The sequence below is a fragment of the Stegostoma tigrinum genome, chromosome 4, assembly GCF_030684315.1.
Source record: "Stegostoma tigrinum isolate sSteTig4 chromosome 4, sSteTig4.hap1, whole genome shotgun sequence".
Taxonomy (NCBI): Eukaryota; Metazoa; Chordata; class Chondrichthyes; order Orectolobiformes; family Stegostomatidae; genus Stegostoma; species Stegostoma tigrinum.
In genome coordinates, this window is record NC_081357.1 from 41,042,084 (window position 1) to 41,055,754 (window position 13,671).

The 13,671-nt window shown below is 39.3% G+C and overlaps 1 protein-coding gene across 1 annotated transcript in view; it reads right to left on the reverse strand.

Annotated features, from left to right (window-relative positions):
* Window positions 1-13,671, reverse strand: part of mdn1 (midasin AAA ATPase 1) — a 174,473-nt gene that overhangs the window by 3,101 nt on the left and 157,701 nt on the right. Inside the window, exons 94-98 of the mRNA XM_048530338.2 lie at window positions 11,236-11,396; window positions 10,143-10,232; window positions 6,931-7,046; window positions 5,055-5,229; window positions 3,257-3,330 (exon numbers count right to left, since the gene is read on the reverse strand). Coding sequence (XP_048386295.2) covers window positions 3,257-3,330; window positions 5,055-5,229; window positions 6,931-7,046; window positions 10,143-10,232; window positions 11,236-11,396 — 616 coding nt within the window. The remainder of the gene's footprint in view (window positions 1-3,256; window positions 3,331-5,054; window positions 5,230-6,930; window positions 7,047-10,142; window positions 10,233-11,235; window positions 11,397-13,671) is intronic.

A 13,671-nucleotide genomic window follows, 5' to 3' on the forward strand; every position in this document is an offset into this window, starting at 1 on the left:
ACATAATCAAAGATACGAACCAGAGTCAACAATAGGCCACTGTATCCCAACAGTGTGCTTGACCAATCAATAAGAACATCGCTGATTTGCTTTTAACATTAACTCTATACTGTTGCATATTCCCGATAATCTTTCACCCCCTTGGTATTCAAGAAGCTAGTTACCTCTGGCTTAAAAATATTTAAAGATTTAGCATCCACTGCCTTTCAAGAAGAAAATTCTAAAGACACTCAGACCTCAGGAAAAAAAAAGTTTCTTTACTTATTTCACCTGGGTGCCTCCTTATTTTTAAATTATGACCCCTTAGCTTTCGACTCTCCTGCAAGAGGAAATATGCTTTCATCACCCACCCGGTCAAGTCCCCTCAGGATCTTATATGTTTCAATTAAGTCACCACTGACACTTCTAAACTCCAGAAGATATTGGCCTAGTCTGTCCAGCCTTTCCACATAAGGTAATCCACTCAGTCCAGGTATTCGCCTAATAAACTGTCTCTGAATTGCTTCCATCACAATAAACCCTTCCATAGGTATGGTGACCAGTACTGCAAACAGATGTGGTCTGTGGTATAACTGAAGCATAACTTCCATTCTCTTGCATCGATTATCCACACAATATAAGATATCGTACTAGCTTGCTTGACTACTTGCTGCACCTGCATACTAACCATCTGTGGTAGATCTCGTTCTAATATATAACCGTCAAGATAATATGTTTCTTTTTTATTCATTCTGCCAAGATGGACGATTGCTGTTTTCCACATTGTACTTCATTTGCCGGATTTTCAATGCAGGTTTGCATTAATTGTGTCTATTTGAGGGACTCTGAAGAGACTCTCAAAATGTATGTTTTTGTTTAAAGTGCAATGACACTAATAGGCATCTTTCTAAAACACTAATGGATGCCTGCTAAGAAACTGACAAATGCATACTAATAAAGTGAAGAAATTGGTCCGTTTGATATTTTTAGATTATTTTGAGTTATTTAAAATAAGATTACTCAAAAGGTAATGAACAATATATTCAGCTAAAATGATTTCTTTAAGTGATAAATCAATTTAGTTGCATTACTAAATAGAGTACAATTGACAAGTATACACTGATCAGAACGGTGCCAGATGGATCTCATTGACTATGAGATCTACGATTGGTGTTGTTAACCTGGGCCAATCAGGGAACCCTATCTGAGAGATATAAACAGGAGATTCAGAGAGTCTCTACATTATAGGGACTGGGGCACAGAATGAACACACGTACGCATGTAAATAAAGGGTGAGTTGGTGACAGGATATCTGCTTCCTTGGAATTATTTCAAATACTGCTTCATGCATGAATAAAGCAATAACAATTCCAAAGTACAGTTCAATTGAGATGGTTTACAAACTGCTTTTTATTTTTAATGCAAAGCAGTTCGAGCAAGAAACTTGAACCATAAAGTCAATTTTTTAAAAATTAACTACTTTGACCACAGTTTGGACTCACATCTGTACTTGTGTCCAAAGAAGAAACTAAATAACCAAGGCAGAAGCCTACACTTAAAAAATGTTCTAGCATCCTAGGCCTTATAAAACACATAGTTCTCTCATTATCATCAACCGTCAGAGATTTAACATAGAGCATTAAGGCTTGATTTTTGAGACAAAAGAAAATAATTTACAAGTAATCTGTAACATTAAAATGCTTCAAATGAGGCAGGGAGGATGAACACTTATTCACATAAGTCATCATACATAAAAACATAATAGGCATATCCCTACAATGTGGCATTCCAACCGGAACTCCATCAACAAACAGATAATGGGAACTGCAGATGCTGGAGAATCCAAGACAACAAAATGTGAGGCTGGATGAACACAGCAGGCCAAGGAGCATCTCAGGAGCACAAAAGCTGACGTTTCGGGCCTAGACCCTTCATCAGAGAGGGGGATGGGGTGAGGGTTCTGGAATAAATAGGGAGAGAGGGGGAGGCGGACCGAAGATGGAGAGAAAAGAAGATAGGTGGAGAGAGTATAGGTGGGGAGGTAAGGAGGGGATAAGTCAGTCCAGGGAAGACGGACAGGTCAAGGAGGTGGGATGAGGTTAGTAGGTAGATGGGGGTGCGGCTTGGGGTGGGAGGAAGGGATGGGTGAGAGGAAGAACAGGTTAGGGAGGCGGAGACAGGTTGGACTGGTTTTGGGATGCAGTGGGTGGAGGGGAAGAGCTGGGCTGGTTGTGTGGTGCAGTGGGGGGAGGGGACGAACTGGGCTGGTTTAGGTATGCAGTTGGGGAAGGGGAGATTTTGAAACTGGTGAAGTCCACATTGATACCATTAGGCTGCAGGGTTCCCAGGCGGAATATGAGTTGCTGTTCCTGCAGCCTTCGGGTGGCATCATTGTGGCACTGCAGGAGGCCTGTGATGGACATGTCATCTAAAGAATGGGAGGGGGAGTGGAAATGGTTTGCGACTGGGAGGTGCAGTAGTTTGTTGCGAACTGAGCGGAGGTGTTCTGCAAAGCGGTCTCCAAGCTTCCGCTTGGTTTCCCCAATGTAGAGGAGGCCACACCGGGTACAGTGGATGCAGTATACCACATTGGTAGATGTGCAGGTGAACCTCTGCTTAATGTGGAATGTCATCTTGGGGCCTGGGATAGGGATGAGGGGGGAGGTGTGGGGGCAAGTGTAGCATTTCCTGCGGTTGCAGGGGAAGGTGCCGGGTGTGGTGGGGTTGGAGGGCAGTGTGGAGCGAACAAGGGAGTCACGGAGAGAGTGGTCTCTCCGGAAAGCAGACAGGGGTGGGGATGGAAAAATGTCTTGGGTGGTGGGGTCGGATTGTAGATGGCGGAACATCAACAAACACATTGGTTTGGAGCCCATCTACCATCCTCTGAGAAAAAGAACAGGAGATGACATCACCAATGCAGGAAATGACATCACCAACCCAAGGAAAGCTAAACAGGTAACTAGAAAGCGGGACCTAACACCAGCGCTTCACCGGAGGCTCACTGATGATGTTACCTAGAATGGTGACGATACGTCTGAAAACTAACCTTCCAGCTCAGCGAGCAAACTCCCATCTACAATGTAGTATCGAATACACCCTTAATAAGGGGACTAAATCACCACCTTTCACTAGTCCAATTAAAAATGTTATCAATCTGAAAAAGTCAACTGTCTTTTGAGATGGGGTGAAACCAGTAATTTCTGTTTTTTATGTCTTCAATAAGTTACAAGTACAAATGCCTGTTGATATCATCCACCTTGTTTTCATGTATGCTTACCTACACACGGCAACCTGTCCCACCTCTAGAAGTGACAGCGAATTTCCAATCACAGCCAATGATTCAAAGGCTAGCTACAAGAAATAAAATCAAAACACATGAGCATGTTTAGGATATTCCTGGAGTTGGTCAAACTAATTTGGCAATTCAAAACTCCAAAATAAATCCAAGAAATTGAAACTTTTTACAAAAGATTGATTCTAATTGTGCCTCGTGGAACCTATCTTTATTTGCAGAGAATCCATTGCATTTGTGTCTATAATGAATGACGGCGATATTTTTGATCGTCAGAATTACAGTTGAGCAAAACTTATCCCGACAGTTATAAATTTCTTTTCCAGACCTTTATTGGATGGCTATCAGGATTGGAAACATTGGTCAATTTTGCATCTATTTAATCTTGATACTAACAGCACCACACTTGTGCAACCATACAGCAGATGAGCTAATACTACACAAATCAAAAGATCGAATCTTGACATTTTCCTGGCAGTTTTACTTCAATATCACACTGGTTACTAATCCAGCTATTAGGAGGAACAAACTACTGATTTACCTTATGTAAATATTATATCATTTTTTCTTTAGGCAGAACATCCAAAACAGCTGCTTTACTGGACATGGCAGCAGGAATATTTAAATGTATGGAGGCAGTTTCAAAAGGGGCCAAGAAGTGGGCTTTAAATTAAGGAAACATGGTATTCCATGTGATAAACAGTTTATATATTATGTATACCGTGTACATGCAAGTAAAAGTTGATCTCATGTAAAAGTCAACCCCCTACTGGCCAAAAAATCTTGAATTTTCCACGTATGTCATGTAAAAGTCAACCCTAGTTCTTCACAGATAATAGATCAACATTTGAGAGTCAAGGTATTATCCTGTACATAAATGTTACGATGAGGAAATGATCAGTGAGACTGCATAACAGTCAACATTAGAACAATACAGCACAGAACAGGCCCTTCGGCCCTCGATGTTGCGCTGACCTGTGAACTAATCTAAGCCCCTCCCCCTACCCTATCCCATCATTATCCATATGCCTGACCACTTTTCTTTACCAGAAATAAAACCTTAAAATGTTAGATTGAAAACTGAAACAACAGTAGATGAGAGAAAACAAACGAAAATGGAAGCAAGTTTCAGGCACTCGTGGAATACAATCAGATACCTAGCTGAGGTTTTGAAACTTCATCATCATTTTGTGTAAAAATGCTCTCCAGAGAAAACAAAAAATATACAGCAGGATTTAACGATTATGAAGCTTTATTTGGTGCTGAAGATGTTGAACAGTGTGATTTTGCAGGATTTTAATGAACTTTTGTAATTGAAATGCTTAAGATATACCATGTAATTGTAATTTAAAGGCGTATTATATTTCTACTTCACTTTTTGTATGTATAAATGAAAGCTACTAATTCATTTTTGTTTCATTGTCTTTATCCAGTATTTACCATAATTCATTGTGTTTTTCTTTTCTTTATTCACTTAGAGATTAATTGGGCTTTTGCTAATGATATGGTATTTTGGACTGTAGCATGAATTTCAGTCCCTCAAAAGTAGTATCCATGTAATAGTCAACCCTATAAATTAAACCTTAAAAATAGTCAAAAAATCTCAACTTTTACATGAGTATATACAGTAAATTTACAGTCAAATGCTATGGGTGAAAATGAATTTGAAAGAATCTGTACTATTATAGGTCACAGGTCACTGGTCACTAAATTCTCTGAACTCATAAATGTCTGATTCTGTTTGCAATTCTGCAAATTAACCTTTAACTTTCTAACAACATACCTGTTTGGAATGATTGTCAACCATACTAGAAGAATCATCGATAGCCAGACAAATCTGATATTGCCGCTTGCTTGGTTTTGTTCTGCGAAGCCAGATTTTATCTTTACGAAACTGACTGGCAATGTAGGGAATGACCTTTCGCATGTTTAATCGCTTTCCAGTTCGATAATCACCTCTGTGTACAAACATTTGTAAGTGGGGGATAAAGAAATAATTATGCCACTATTTTCCCCGAAAAACTTTAATGAACAGTAAACAAAATTAAAATAGTACTGACAGATCTCTCTAAAATAAAGGAACTGTTTTATATGACTACTGTTCGACAGATGTCACATACCCAGCTATATGATATATCATACGTACAAGTAACTAGGCTCTGGTGATTTCTATGGAGCGAGTTCCATCTATCTTGAAATTAATTTAAATCTAGTGCTCAGTCAAGGGAGTCAACAGTTGTCCAGCAGTAGTGATGTCAGGAAACAAAATAAACAGCATCTTACATTGAAGAATTCTCTTAGCATACCAGAAAGAAAAAAAAAAGATTATGATTTACTTACTATACATTTTAGAGAACAAAATATAATTGGAGTATATGTAAATACTGTGTAGTGATTATAACATGGTCAGCCAGATGTATCTCACAGAATGAGTTCCCTGATTGGGGCTATTGATGTAGTCCAATCAGGGATCCCTGGCTGACAGATAAGAACAAGTGTTCAGACATGCTGTTCACTCAGAGAACTGGCTCTGAGGGAATTGGATCAGTGTCAAGAATTGTCCATGTGCAAATAACGGGTGACTTGGTTATGGGATACTGGTCTCTGTGGAGTTATTTCAAACTGAAATATCAAACAAAAATCACCCAATTTAAAATTTAAAAAATATAAAAAGTCCAGTTTCAGCAAAGTTATTCAGAAGTAAATGTAACTTATTATGACATTAAAACCCCAGTTACACTTCTTTTTTGTAGGGAAGTGTAACTCTTAGGGGATTTTACACAGCATCTTCACAGTACAAAAGTGGAATTTAATCAGTTCAATGACTTAACAAAGATTGCGGTCATCACTGACAGTAACTTCTGAATTTCACGTTTAATTATACACATGAAGATGGCAGAGGTTGCTATTGATTTCACAGGATAATATAGCAAATGCTGGCACTTCTGTTGTCATTATAACAGAATTTGGACCAACTGACTGGACAGATCACTTCCTTTAAAATCAAGCAAAGGAGTTGGTGGCCACCTAGAGAAACTGAATGGAGTCTCACTGAGAGGTAATAGCAAACTTCAGCCCTGGTCCAGATATTTAACAATGTAATGGGTAACAAAAGACAAATTAAATATAAGTGAGTAATGTTACTTCAGATGAATAAATTAGTGGAAGGCACGAATGCTGTACACAAAACAATAGCTCCTTAGGTCTTTTATGAAATGAAATCTCTAACAAATACACAGTGGAAGCTCTATTCTGGAGATATATCTTAAACACAAAGGGTTAGTCTCTTGAAGTACCCATATCATCATACACTATATCGATGAGAGAAAGGAGGAATGGGAATCATTTAAAGTTACATTCTGAAACCTTTTAATTTGAGAAATAAAGCATTGTCCTGTAAGAATCAAAGACACTAAATAATAATTATCAGGGTCTACTCCACACTTGCTTTGGTGTTTGAGAAATCCAAATCTGTGGTCCACAAAAGATCCGAAGGAGAAAAAGCTAGCTACAATTTTAGTACTAATTTTAGATTCTAATTCGATCATCTGTAATCTTAAACTGATTATCAGTTATGTTGATTCCATTATTATCCTGTGACTAAAAACAACCTTGTAATTTCCACATTAACAGAAAACAACAGTGATGAGCACACTGACCTGAGTTTAGCTGCTTGGGTGGGTTCTAATATAAGCCGAAGCTGTTCACATAGTTGCTGTGACAGGGGAGCTGTCAAGGCCTGGTACTGCTGCCACATCTCAGCAGCAGCTTTCTCCTGGTAGTAACAAAAATAAATATGAGAAAAAAAGAATCAAGTGTAGTGGGAAAATTTTTTTTAGCAATAATGTTCCCAATATTGGCAGGTTATCAGTTCTACAGAATTGGGTTCATGTGTGATAGCAGACATGGAAGTGTCCTAAGGATCGACAGCTCGGTCTTCCATGATATTCCAAACTTTACTGTTAGAATCTAATATTGTAGAAATGGAGGACATTTCAAAAAAAAAGGGGACTCTTTTCAAATGAGAAGGGTATTTTTCCCCCTCAGGAGGTAGTCATGAGTCTTGTGCAGGAATGTGGAATTGAGGTCATAGTCTAAATGAATGACAAGAACATACAGATTGTTTGGTCAAATGGCCTATATTGGCTCCGAATACACGTTTGTATTATCAGAGCATCTACAACAGACATCCCACAAACAATATTTAGAGCTTGAAGATGCAAACTTAGAACAAACTTCACTTCTGCTACCCATGGTATGCAATGACACCACAGACTAAATAAAAGTGAATTTATAAAAAATTTAAGAACTCAAAACTTTTATACCTTGTAATTTTGAATTCCTCCATTTGAGCTTTCAAGAAATCTGCACATTTTGCAGCACAGTGAATGAAAAATCTTTTCAAACACAACCAAGTGAAAAATTTTGTTGAAATAATTTATTCTGAACAGTACCATTTACATCTCTCTCCCTACCCTTCCTCTTAAGTGTAGCGAGGGTACACTTCCCTCCCTATTCAATTTAGTATAGCACCACATGACCAGCAACATCCCAAAGTTCTCCGAGTGGCCAACCTACCCACCAATAGATTCAGTTATGCTTATTGTGATGCAAGTTGTGTGGTTTGTACATATTTTAATATCAATTATTTTAGAGCTTGGATCTTAAACTAATGGCATGTGAATTTTAGGGTTTAATGATTAACTTGCAGACTTTCTGAAGCGATAATGGGAATTTCTTGGCAGTGAGAGTGTTTCATGAGCAGACAAAGTACACATTGAAAAGCATCACAGTGTGGAGATTGCTTTCAGATAGAAGAATCAAAAATTCATTTTGCTTTGGTGCAAAATTGATAAGCTTGGAAAGTTCCAGGCCCCTCTCAGTTTGCAGAAGTTCTGGTTGAAGCTGGATGTATAAAAGAGTTTCTCCCAGAGGGTTTTAGGTTGAAAGTTCCAGATCAGAAGTATGTGAGTAGAATCAATTATTTGAAAGCTCAGTTATGTGACTAATCAAGAAAAATGTTATCAATCTCTCAAAACTGGGAACTGAGAGAAACAGTTACATATAAAGTAGATATTATAGAGAAGGTAATGAATTTTCTCCAATGTTTGAGTACTATAAAATGGTGATATTTGGACAGATTGTATTGTATTTTACCATGTTTTATGTAAATGATGTTAATCTGAGATCTGACTTGTCCACTAGTAACATCAGCTAGGATCAGAGCAATGTCAATGGCAATCACCATTACTGGTATCTCTGCTGTTTGGAGCTATTCAACATGAAATCAGTGGAAAATGTTAGGCCACACTATAGGAAGGATGTGGAGGCTTTTCAGAGGATGCAAAAGAGGTTTGCCAGGATGTTGCCTGGATCAGAATGTATTAGCTAAAAGGAGAGTTCAGACAAACTTGGTCTGATTTGTTACAGCATTGGAAGCTGAAGGGTGACCTGAAAGAATTATTTGAGAGGCATGGACAAGGTGGACAGTTGGACTATTTTTCCCAGGGTGGAAATATTAAATACTAGAGGGCATTGTTTTTAAAAAAGAGAGGGAAGGTTTAACAGAAGCATGTGAGGCAAGTTTTTCTTTTAAAACATAAAGATGTTAAGTGCCTGGGACACATTGCCAGGGCAGTGGTAGAAGCAGATAGAATAGCAATGTTTAAGAGGCATTTCGGCAGACATGTGGGCAGGCAGGGAGCAGAGGGACACAGATCATGTGCAGGCAAATGCATGACATCATGGTCGGCACAGATATGGGGGGCCAAAGGACCTGTTCTTGTGCTGAACTCTTTCAAGAGCCTACCCTATTTACCTCTCTGTGCCCAAGCTAGCTTAAGCATCCTCTCTAAAAATTCTTTCCGCAAGCAGCTAACTTGGTAGAGAGGAGCTCATATCTAGGACCTAATTATCCATGAGTGGCTGGTTGGGGGTTATTGAAGTTAAAGCAGTTATATTACCCTTCAACTTTCACCAATCTTGAGTTTAAACAACATAACAGTGCTTAATATTTCTATATTTCCTGAAACTTTTCTTGGTTGGATTAATTTATTCAGCTAATAATTGACCCAAATACGTTGGAAGACTGTATTACAGCAGCATACCATGAAAGATGCGCTAAAGGATCACTGGGAATTCTCAATACACACCTACCTCCCAAATGCTCAGGCAGTTTGGTGTTTCCAGTGAGTGATCACCTTGCAACTGGAACCCTCTGAGAATCTGCTCCAACTTCTGGGCAACTATACAACTGACATCCTGACTCACCATTGACAACCCGACCTAAAATCCAGCCTTTTCCAGCCAACCCAAAATGACAATCCTGACCTACCCTAAACCCTCACCCACTTACCTTGCACATTTAAAAGCCTCTCCTTATCCTGCCCAAGTGTCTTATGCCGTTTAAACTCCAGAATACAGCAGCTACTACAGTAAAAAGGGGAGAGGGGCCCAGGATTGGCCTCTGGCAGTGATCTTCTGCTGTGTTAGAAAGCTCCCTGAACGAGTATGCTGTGCACTTCTCCAGAGGCCCAAATCAGAAGTTTGGGCCTGAAAAATGGAGATATACAGAAGTGGAGGAGAAAAGAAGCAGAATAGCAATCAGACTATGACTATCAGTTGCTGGAACATTTGGTTCATTTGAACACAATAGTGCGTAGGACATGCTAAAAGGGCTGGGTTTCGATTTCATGTCTTAACATGCTTTAAAAGCGAGAGAAAAAAAAGCAAGAAATCTGGGGCATGTTAAACCTTTTCAAAATGTGCCATTTTACTGATAAAGGATTTAAAAATGAATCTGCCTTCGGTCTTTAAAATAAAATTCTTCTCCCTTTATTAGTCAGTTCCTTAATTCTTGTCCTTTACTTACCTCTTCTGGACTTCCAGACTTCTCATTTCGCCAAGCATCGAGCTGCTGTTCCAGCTGCTTACGTAGTTGTGCTGGGTCAGGAACAACTCTCTGGAAAACAAATTGTGTCACTTAACTAGAAAATGGTAGAACTCAAAGGCATTGCTCAAACATACTGAGCAATGATTCATTCACTACCTGCACCGGATTGCAACCATGAATTCGCCTTGGTGGTAAAGTGCATTTGGACTGAACAAGAATGTGTACGCAAAGGAGTATGCAGGGTTCTCTTCTATTTCCAGAGTCCATTAACTAGTTTGCAATGTACTGCTGTTTTGTAAATGGGAATATACTTATCTCAGTGACAACCAAATACAGATCATGTGTCTCACCATCATTTCCCCACATCTTTTTGATCCCTCTGCGTGCTTACCATTTCCCAATGGGTTCAGAAAAAGCAGCTGCAGTGAGGTTGATGCCTCATCCAATACTCAAAACCACCTGAATTTCCCTCATGCCAAGGCCTTCAATTTCCCAAAGGCTCAGTTTGTTTAAGAACTAATGGTTGAAAACTACCACTTCGAATTTTTCTCAACATCTTGTAAATCAATAATGTACTATGATCCTTTTCTTCCTAAAGTAATTTATTTAGCAGTATCACATTAAAGTAGCAGCTTGTGCTTTATGCTTATTTGCCATATAATCCAAAATGACCATCGAGTGACCATCATTCGAAAATCTTCTTTTTCAGCTTTATGTTTATGGAATGGAAAGGTGCTAAACTTTTATAAAAGTAAAAGCAAAATTCTGTGTATGCTGGAAATGTGAAATGAAAACAAAGTGCTGGAGAAACTCAGCAGGTCTGGTAGTCTCTGTGAAGAGGGAAACAGAGTTAAGCTTAAAGGTCAATGAAAGAAGTATAAAATAATACACAAATAAGAATATTTGCTTTCCCTGCCACTTTTGCAAAAGCACAAAAATCATTTTCTAGGCCCCTTCAGATATGAATGCATTACTGCACTTGATATGCTAATTCGGTTTCTCTCTCCACAGATGCTGGTAAACCTGCTGAGTTTCTCCAACACTTTCTGCTTTTGTCTGTAAGCTTCCATACTTTTTCAAAGTCCTCAGTTAGCAGATCATGCTTGGTGTGAATGGTAGACTCTCTGCTCCTTTCAGGAATCTCTTCATTTTCTGATTCTGAGTCATCTCTTGCAGCATCCACCTCTTTAGGTTTGGGAAGCTGAAACTCTCCTTCAAGATTGCTGTCAGATCCTGCAAACATACCAGATAGGTTTCAACTGACTTAAGAGTTTAAAATAAATCTTTAAAGCCTTGATTTTCACAGTTCTTGATAGGCAAAAATAATTTGCAGCCAGTGAAGTGGTTTTCAAGAAGAGTTAACAATATAAAAAAAACGCAATAGCCATTTTGCACACAAACTCAAATATAACAAAAAGGCAACACATCAATTAATATGGAACACAGGAACAGGAGTAGGCACTGCAGCCCCCTAAGCCTGTTTTGCCAATGACACCAAGGCTGATCTATGGCCTAGGTCGATATACCTGCCTTCGGTCCATATGCCTTAATGTCTTAGCTTAACAAAAATGTATCTATCTCGGGTTCAAAACTAACAACTGATTCAGCATCTACTGCAATTTGTGGAAGAGTTCCAAATATCTACCATCCTTTGTGTCAAATTGCTTCTTAACATCTCTCCTGAACTACGTCCCTGATTCTCAGACCATGCACCCTAGTTCTAGAAACTCCAACCATGGAATTAGTTTATCTTTATCTTCCCTGTTTTTTCCTTTTAATGTCTTGGAGACTTTGATCAGATTACGCCTTAACTTATTAAATTCTACAGAAGACTGGAAGGAGAGCCTAGTGGGTAAGACAGTAGAACAACAATGGCAGGAGTTTCTGGATGTAATTGAGGACACAGTACAGAGGTTCATCCCACAGAAAAGAAAGATTACCCGGGGTGTGATTAGACAGCCATGGCTGACAAAGGAAGTCAGGAAATATATCAAAGAAAAAGAGACAGCCTATAAAGTGGCTAAGAGCACTGGGAAATCAGAAGATTGGGAAGGCTACAAAAACAAACAGAGGATAACAAAGAGAGAAATAAGGAAGGAGAGGATCAAATATGAAGGTAGGCTAGCTAGTAATATTAGAAATGATAGTAAAAGTTTCTTTCAATATGTAAGAAACAAACGAGAGGCAAAAGGAAACATTGGGCCGCTCCAAATTGATGATGGAAGGCTAGCGATGGGAGATAAGGAAATAGCTTAAGAACTTAATAGGTACTTTGCGTCAGTCTTCACAGTGGAAGACATGAGTAGTATGCCAACAATTAGGGAGAGTCAGGGGGCAGAGTTGAGCATGGCAGGCATTACAAAACAGAAAGTGCTAGAAAAGCTAAAAGGTCTAAAAATTGATAAATCTCCTGGCCCCGATGGGCTACATCCTCGAGTTCTGAGAGAGGTGACTGAGGAAATAGTGGAGGCTTTGGCTGTGATGTTTCAAAAGTCACTGGAGTCTGGGAATGTCCCAGATGATTGGAAAATTGCTGTTGTAACCCCTTGTTTAAGAAAGGATCAAGGCAAAAGATGGAAAATTATAGGCCGATTAGCCTAACCTCAGTAGTTGGTAAAATTCTAGATTCCATTGTTAAGGATGAGATTTCTAAATTCCTGGAAGTGCAGGGTCAGATTAGAACAAGTCAGCATGGATTTAGTAAAGGGATGTTGTGCCTGATAAACCTGTTAGAATTCTTTGAAGAGGTAAAAAGTATGTTAGACTAGGGAAACCCAGTAGATGTTATCTATCTAGACTTCCAAAAGGCCTTTGATAAAGTGCCTCATGGGAGGCTGCTGAGCAAGGTGAGGGCCCATGGTGTTCAAGGTGAGCTATTGGCTTGGATGGAGGATTGGCTGTCTGACAGAAGGCAGAGTGTTGGGATAAAAGGCTCTTTTTGAGAATAGCAACTGGTGGCGAGTGGTGTCCCACAGGGTTCAGTGTTGAGGCCGCAGCTGTTCATCCTATATATTAATGATCTGGATGAAGAGACTGGAGACATTCTGGTGAAGTTTGCAGATGATACAAAGATAGGTGGACAGGCAGGTAGTGCTGAGGAGGTGGGGAAGCTGCAGAAAGATTTACACAGTTGAGGAGAGTGGTCCAGGAAATGGCTAAAGAAATTCAACGTGAGCAAATGCGAGGTTTTGCACTTTGGAAAAAAGAATACAGGCATGGACTATTTTCTAAATGGTGAGAAAATTCGTAAAGCAGAAGTACAAAGGAATCTGGGAGTGTTGGTCCAGGATTCTCTAAAAGTTAGCTTGCAGGTAGAGTCCGTGATTAAGAAAGTAAATGTAATGTTGTTGTTTATCTCAAGAGGGTTGGAATATAAAAGCAGTGATGTGCTTCTGACACTTTATATAGCTCTAGTTAGGCCCATTTAGAATACTGTGTCCAATTTTGGGCTCCACATCTCAGGAAGGACATACTGGTCCTGGAGCGTGTCCAGCGGAGATTCACACAG